General features: G+C 39.1%; 1 protein-coding gene across 1 annotated transcript; it reads left to right on the top strand.

The window, feature by feature from the left end:
• The first annotated feature begins 1,534 nt into the window (after positions 1–1,534).
• On the top strand, positions 1,535–8,122 carry LOC122841151 (solute carrier family 22 member 13-like). The gene is made up of 10 exons (XM_044134225.1): positions 1,535–3,257; positions 3,335–3,438; positions 3,545–3,699; positions 4,529–4,697; positions 4,843–4,963; positions 5,233–5,327; positions 5,402–5,616; positions 5,702–5,810; positions 5,899–6,105; positions 7,001–8,122. The coding sequence occupies exons 1-10, from the start codon at positions 2,883–2,885 to the stop codon at positions 7,071–7,073; spliced, it is 1,623 nt and encodes a 540-aa protein (XP_043990160.1). The 5' UTR covers positions 1,535–2,882; the 3' UTR covers positions 7,074–8,122.
• Positions 8,123–8,127: the final 5 nt, after the last annotated feature.

The following is an 8,127-nucleotide window of genomic DNA, read 5'->3' as shown; positions in this document are numbered from 1 at the left end:
TTGGGTTTATTTATTTTTTTAGAGTTGAGAATCTACAATACAATTTCAGGAAGGAATTTAAAAATAAAGTATTGATCTTTCCAGGCTAGTATCGATTTGATACTGATACAAACATCGATATTTTGGATCGCTCCGCCCACTTCTACCCACTGGATTCAAGCCCAGATCCTCTGACAGGCAGGAGGGTTTTCTCTTTCATTTTAACACACCTGGAGTGTTGGATGCCGTAAAAATCCCATCATTTCATGGTTGCAGTTCATGTCCCACTACAGTAAATTTCCATATGTTTTGATTCATATGGATCCTCATCCAGACTGTGGGAGATGAACAATGAGCTTGTGTCACGTTGTATTTATACCCCCGGTAATTACTTTCTACAGTTGGATTACTTTTTAGAGGTTCCTGGAAACTCTGATCAATTTAATTTAGAATCTAAATTTTTAAAAATACTTCAGCCACAATTATATAAAGATGATCATTAGTTTCTCGGCACAAGATTTGTCCCAACTAAACTTACGTGAAGTTTCGATGTAAAAAAAAAGAAAAAAAAAGAGAAAAACGTTAATATTTGGCTACATCAATAAAAGATCCATTTTCTTAATCTCTTTACTGTAACTGTGATCAAATTAGTCCTCATCTGTTTATTAAGAAAAACTGAACGGCACATTTTGCTCTTTTCTCTCCCCTTCACCTCCATTAAAATAGTAAGGAGGGAAGTTTAATCTAAAACTTTCTAAAATCCAAATATTTTCAGCCTCCAGTGAATTATTGTGTGAAACATCTCAGAGGCCACCTGAGTTTTTTATTTTTATTTTTTTGGGGGTCACCATTGATGTCTTTTGTTTTATTCTCCAAATACTGAGGCTCTCCGGGTCTGGTGCTGGAAGTAAATGCTGCGTAGAGAGATGTTGTAAATAAGACGGGGGAAACTCGCACACGCATTCGGGTTTCCGTGTGCCGATGCAGTGAAGGGAACATTTTCCTTGTAAATACAAAACAGAGAAATCGGGCATTGTTCGGGGCACAGAGGTAGATCTGGCAGGGCGTCGCTGATCAGGCAAATATTATTAGTTCAGTTAGCGCCTTATGATTTTTATTTTTGCTTGATTTGAAATTGCTTAGAGCCTTTAACAAATTGTTCTGCTTTTTTTTCTTCCCAGTAAAAAGGATTAACCAAACGACTCCTTGCTCTGCCGGTTTGTGTGTGTGTGTGTGTGTGTGTGTGTGTGTGCGTGTGTGTGTGTGTGTGTATTGATGAAATGACTGATCAGACGTTTGTATCTCTTTCATTAACAGAAAGCAAATGTTGCCTCTATGTGAGGTCACTAGGTGATGAGAATTGGTCCATATTTCTATTTTAACATCTTCTACGTTGTACATTTAAATTGTTCTGCTTAATCTTGAACGACTCTCCCATACATTCAGAATTTAAAGCAAAATGTCTGCAGCGAGATGCGATGGAGGGCCTTCACAGGCTCACCCACGTTAGTTGACACGCGAGCTGATTTGAAGTATTTGAATAAAGTCACGATTGGTCGAAATGAGCGAGAAATTGTTTTGATTTACAATAATTTGACAAAGTCTTCATACGCCTTGAGCTTTCTCACATTCTGTCCATTTACAGTGACAATCGTTGACAGCCATGCTGAACTGTGAAATGCAAAGGAAAAAAAATATGTGGTTTTCAAAATTACAAAAAACTGAACTCTGGCTGGTGCCTGTATTTAACCCTTTTGACTCAATATTTTACAAAATCTCCTTTAACAATTACAGCTCCAAGTGTTTTGGGGCAGCTGCCAGCGCTGCTCAACTAGAGATACACACAATATATGTGGGAACTTTTGTTTAATGCACGAGAAAATGCTTGACATGTTTTGGTAAAATAATAATGATAATTTTTTTAAAAACTTTGAAGTTTTTTGGTAAAACAGCAAATATAGCCAGTAACATATTTTCCACAAAGACGATTTTATTGGGACAAGAATAATGAATTTCATTTTATTCCACTATCTGGATCGACTAGCGTCTGTGTTTCCAATGAACTAAAGGAAGGAAGACATTTAAGGTGGGGTAGGTAACTTTTATTAAAAGTAAATAAATAAATATAGAAAAATAAATACATTTATTTTATATAAATAAATAAATACATTTTTACATATTTGTTATTTTCACAAAACCGATAATCTGTGAAGGAACCAAACTCCTCCTCTTAGCTCTTATTACAGAAATAAGCTGCTCGGTGAGAAACAACCAATCATAGCCAGGAGGAGGGACTTAGTGCTGTCAATCACTCTCGTGCACACTTTGCTACCAACAGCTGGTTAACCACAGTGGAACTCGTCATGTGTGCTAAGGCTAGCTAGCATGGCCGATGACCGTCCCTGAAATAACTTGTTTCTCTGCCACTGCTAGCACATTTAGCGCCGCACACGAGTTGATTGACTGCACCAACACCCTGGCTTCTGGCTCTGATTGGCTGCTTTGGACCGGGAGCTGTGCATTTCTTCAGTGTAATAGTAGAACAGGGAGAGAATCAAGGGAGCTTAATTTTATTTTATTTTTCACAGATTATCTGTCTCATACTGTCACAACATGGTGAAAGTTTAAACAAATATGCAACAGTTACACATATTTTTACACATTTCTTAAAACTCACTATGTCCTGAGAGTATAATATGAAAAAAAAGAAGCTCCTCCTCTCTTGTAGCTAACATCAGCTTCCTTCCCTTATTTTAACATGTTAACCATTGCCACACTAAGTTTGTGTTGAATGTTGGTTTCTCCCTCATACTCAGTGACTGATTAGAGTCACAGTTTAAATATTGTTTTTTCATGTTTGCCTTCATAAAGACGGCTTTGGCGGCTTCTTTGTCTGCACAAAGATGGTGGACTTTGGGGAAATTCTTGAGACCGTCGGGGACTTTGGCTTCTTCCAAAGGCTTCTTCTCCTTGCTTTGGCCTCTCCACATTTTTTGCTCCCAGTTTTTTTCTGCAGCTTCCTTTTCACCCAGTCCGATCCGGAGCGGCACTGCAACACGGACTGGATCCTCAGAGCAGCTCCTAACGTGACCACAGAGGAGCAGCTGAACCTCACCGTGCCCAGGGAGGAGGATGGGAGCTTCAGCCGGTGTCGGATGTTCGTCCCTGTGGACTGGGACATCCATGATATCAGGGAGTATGGCCTCAATGAGACGACAGGCTGCAGGGATGGATGGGTTTATGGCAGCATGCTGTATGAATCCACCATAGTTACTGATGTGAGTGAAGAGAGATGATGTTATTCAGGCCTTTTCCAGCGACCGCCTTCTAATTAATTCAGCGTCAATTTCTGCAGTTTGATCTTGTCTGTGAGAAGTCTAACATGGCGGAAGTCACTCAGACCGTCTTCATGACGGGTATGCTCGCAGGATCGTTCATCTTCGGACCAGTTGCTGACTCGTAAGTTACTTAAAATAATAAAGTTAAATAAAATGATTGCCTTACCGACTTGTTACAACCCCCTTATCCCCCAAAAAAGATTTAAAGCCTCTATCTGTGTGTTCAGGTATGGCCGCAAGAGAACCACTCAGCTTCCGGTCGTCGTCGTCCTGATATTTGCCGTAGTTGCCGGTGTGTCTCCAAATGTTCACGTTTACAATGTGTCCCAGTTTATTGTTGGAGCGGCGCTGGGAGGATACAGGATGAACTCTATAGTGTTGGGTACGTCTTACCTGATTTTTCTAACATTTTTCGTAGAAGTGGGCGGACTGATCCAAAAATATCGACGATATCAAAGCTAAGTCTGTATCAGCATCAGATTAATACCAGCATGTTAAGATTGACACTTTAACTTCAGATTCCAAATGGAAACGTTTTGCATTGACTTTCAACTCTTCCTCAGAAAAATATATTTTACACTTTATTTATGAAAGATTCACACAAATCATGTTAAGATATTATTAAGGTATTTTGTAGGTACCTATAAACTTTGTCTAATTTCTACTCTAGGTTTAACAAAAATAATTCAAAGCAAAAATCACAATGATCAGACATTTGATATGTCAAATGATAATATGTCAATTTAGTATTAATTTTAGCAATTAAAAGAAAGTTAAACCAAATCGTTGAAATGGAATAAAACACATTTCAAACCTCTTGTAATCCACATAGTCCTACTAAACAAGGACTTCTTCTGTATTCATGTCCACTTAAAAACCTCTGGAGTTACACAATCGTATCAAAACAGATGCACATGATGAGAAAATAGTTACTCAGCATTTTGAAACAGGTTTGTCCTGATAAATCTAGTTTGGTTGAAGAGACGTTCAAAGGAGATCATAGAAAAGTCCGAGTCTGCTAACAGATTTTAACAGCGTCTCAAGTCGCCTTTTTTTTCGTTCAAGTGAAAATAAATGACCTCATTTTTACAAAGACAAATAGAAAAAGAAGCTTGAAATCGGTATGTGCATGTTAAAGAAGAAACATAAATTTACTGTGACGTTTTCATGTGATTGCAGTGACGTTGGCGATTAACCATCGTGTTTTGCAGCTACAGAATGGATTGGGATCTCTAAAAGGTCCCTGGCCTCCTGTGTGAGCCAAATGTTTGGAAGCTTTGGACAGTGTGCGTTGGCCGGGCTGGTCTACTTCATCCGTGACTGGAGGAAAGCGCAGTACGTGGTGGCAGGGGCAGAGGCTGTTGTGTTCCTCTACATATGGTAGGTGTCAGCTGTAACCTTTTTGTTGTTGTTTGTCTTAAGTGAACTACCGACATGACGGCGTTTGCACATGGGATCGTCGGGTCTGAACCTGTTTGTGTCTTCTCACCAGCTTTTTTTTTTTGTTTTTGTCGGTTTTTTAAAGGTGTATTCCTGAATCGGCCCGGTGGCTCCTGGGGCGGGGAAGACCAAAGGAAGCCAAAGAACTGATCCGAAAAGCTGCAGCGATCAATAAAAAGGAAATCCCAGAGAACCTGCTTGACCAGGTTCATCCAGTTTGTCGGAGATCATTTTGGTTGAATATTAACTACTCTGCAAACTGAGCGTTTGACACAGTATGAAAACAACACAGTCATCATGACGGTGTTAATTATGAGTAAATACAAAAATCCGTTCTGAAATTAGGATTTTATTTAGGGAGACCAGCTGTCTAAACCAACTTGGGCTAAACTGAAAATGTGGCTATTTTAACTGAACTAAAACAAATCTATTTCTTTGACGTTCGGATTTTAGTCAATTTATATTTGCTCGACAGGTGAGCGAGGAGAAAAAAGTGGAAAGTGGAGGAATCAAAATGATTTTTACCTCAGCAGTGCTGATAAAACATTTCTTCATCATAGCCTTTGCCTGGTAAGTGAGGCACCGTCGATTTGCTTTACATTTCCACGATAGCGTATTAAATAATTAACATCTTACATATTAAGGTTTTCTTTGAACCTGGGCTACTTCTGCCTGGTTCTGAACGTGGGCAAGTTTGGTCTGGACATCTTCCTGGTCCAGTTTCTGTTTGGGATTTCCGAGGTGCCGGCACATCTCCTCTGCATCTGGTTCTTAGAGTTTTTGGGACGGAAAAAATCGCTGTTATCAACTCTCCTCGTAGCGGGGGTTGTTTGCCTTTTAACCTTGGCTTTTCCCCAAGGTAAACTCTGCTAAATCGAACTCTGCACGAATAATCGTGGAGTATTCTCACAGATAGAAATGCTTCTGCTTCGCCTGAATTTCAGACAGCGCAATAGCCGTGACAACCCTGGTTACCATAGGAAAGTTCTTCTTGAACTGGGCCGGCTCGGTGTGTCTGGTTTACATTCAAGAACTGTTTCCTACTTCTATCAGGTGGGTCATATGAAAAAGTACAATACATATATACACACACATGATAATTGTATATTTTTTGCAAATGAAATATGCTCTGTTCTGTCAGGCAAACTGCAGTGTCTTTGGGCTCCATCGCCTTTAGAGTTGCAGGGCTGCTGTCGCCGTTACTCAACATGCTGGCTGTGTACCACCGCTCCATTCCCATCATAGTCTTTAGCAGCCTGGCTGTGCTAAGCGGAGCGCTGGTCTTCCTGCTTCCTGAGACCAGCAGAAAAGATCTTCCTGATTCAACAACTGATGGCAAGAGCAACGGGTGAGCTCATATCTTGCAGGAAGTAGCGTGTGTGTGTGTGACCCATGTGATCTGAGGCACGCTAGTATTTTTAAGTTTCATGGCAGCCCATGTAACTCCTGGCTGGCTCGCTAGTTGCAACACGAGATACAGCTGGTGAGTTCTTGAAACACGAAGTATATAGAATTCTGAATACAAACACTTAAACAACTTGCCATTTTGGAGTATTTGGGGATAGATTGGAACAAAAACTGAAATATACATACTCTCTAAAGTGTATATAGGTTACCCCTTTTTAGAAGTCTCTCAACAACAATACAAGCCAAGTTTATACTATAAGTTACACAACGCTGCAACTTATAGTTTTGTTGGGTTTTTTTTAACTGCACCTTTTGATTAATTTTCGGCATTCAGTCTTTCAGATTTTACATCTGCCATCACTTTAGGGAACTGAAATAAATAAATAAAAATCGCCAAACATTTCCACGTTTGCCATCTTCGGCTGAAGACACAACTTCCATAGAGGTTGATCAAGAAGACCTCGCTGTGCAAAGGTACCAGGCAGGAGAAGGGACCAAACAAAAACATACAGCGTTATGAATACGTTGTGACCAATTGGTGGTGTTTATAGACTCCAGCTAAAAAAAATTATATGTGAAGGTGCAACTAAATAATAAGTCTAGGATGTGCAAACCTATACTAACATGTATTTTGAAACAATTTATCATTGTTCTCTTTTCACAAAACTCTAAAACTCTTGAAATGGTGTGACCAAGCTTTTGACAGCTACTCCATGATATATTGAAAGTTTATGGAAAAAAATCTTACCAAAAAAAAAAGAGCTTAGTAGTCCCTGTCATTTACAAGATTTATCAATTTCACTGTATAGACACTCTATTGTCCTTTTGACCTACAGGGATTTGACCAACGAGAAGACTGGAAGTGACATCTTGGCTGAAATCCATACCAGAAAATCAACCAAACTCTAAATAACACCGAAAACCTTTTTGTTGTTTTTGTTGTTGCTTTTTCTGGATCCTAAGTTTGAGCCTACGTGCTCAAACCGATCAACTGGGAGAGGATGTGGGAAAAGTCACTGGGAAACGGTTGTCCTGCAGCCTGCTGAATGGACATGTTTTGTGTGACGGGCGAGCAATCTGTTCTCCGTGCAGAACAATTTGGAAGCATTAAGTTCAATAAATCAAGAAGACACAAACTAACATTTTTTGAATGTTTGTACTGACTCCTAAATTGTGTTTTCTGTTAGGACTTGGGGATAAGGAACAAATATATTCTACCCATAATGTTAAGACTTGGTCTATTGTTTTCCAGGACACAGGGAGGATGACTGTGAGTTTTAATCTACAACTGACTTCATAGTAACTTATTGACTGGTTAACGATGACGAGTGTCTGACAATAAAACAGTCGACATTACATCGCTGGAGTTTTGACTGTTTGCTACTTTAAAACATTACATATTTAAATAATAATTTGAGTCAACTCTCTGACAGATTAAACTCCTGCTGCCTTCAAAAAAGCAGGAGTGACTAAAAAAAAGACAAAGTTTCTCTCTACACCTATGAAAATGAAATATCTTCTTTTTTTATTATTGCTAACAGCTCCACAAACCTTCAAACTTTAACTATAGTATCTAGAGTCCAAAATGTTATTTAACAGATGTCAGGAAAGACTACTGAGCGTCATGATTTGACGAGTCGGCACGCAGTAAAATAATAAAAAGAGAAAATAGAACACTTTGTACAACCTAGAGATAATTGGTTGTCTTGTCTGCGTTTAAGTAAAGTATTTGTGCTAGGAAAAGCTCAAACTTTAGGACTTTTACCTGCTGTTTTGGTCAGTTTGTTTCCCAGATTGCTTAATCTTTTGATCAGAAAACCAAAAAATATTTTAGGATGGCATCCGGTGAGACATGCCAGGATGGTATAAACCTGGTTAAAAAAAAAAAAAAATCAGGAATACTTCTTCTAAGTGAAAATGCAGTCTCATCTTTCCTGAATCACGCTTGCATGGGTTTAAACAT

Source organism: Gambusia affinis, linkage group LG12 (genome assembly GCF_019740435.1).
Source record: "Gambusia affinis linkage group LG12, SWU_Gaff_1.0, whole genome shotgun sequence".
Classification (NCBI taxonomy): domain Eukaryota; kingdom Metazoa; phylum Chordata; class Actinopteri; order Cyprinodontiformes; family Poeciliidae; genus Gambusia; species Gambusia affinis.
This window is presented reverse-complemented; position numbering and strand designations above follow the sequence as displayed.

Bases quoted from the DNA above. Each gene is read 5' to 3' on its own strand.
- LOC122841151 (XM_044134225.1), top strand. From the start codon at position 2,883: ATGGTGGACTTTGGGGAAATTCTTGAGACCGTCGGGGACTTTGGCTTC. The intron at 3,258-3,334 runs GTGAGTGAAGAG...CAATTTCTGCAG, and splicing joins AATCCACCATAGTTACTGAT to TTTGATCTTGTCTGTGAGAA. The intron at 6,106-7,000 runs GTGAGCTCATAT...TTTGACCTACAG, and splicing joins ACTGATGGCAAGAGCAACGG to GGATTTGACCAACGAGAAGA.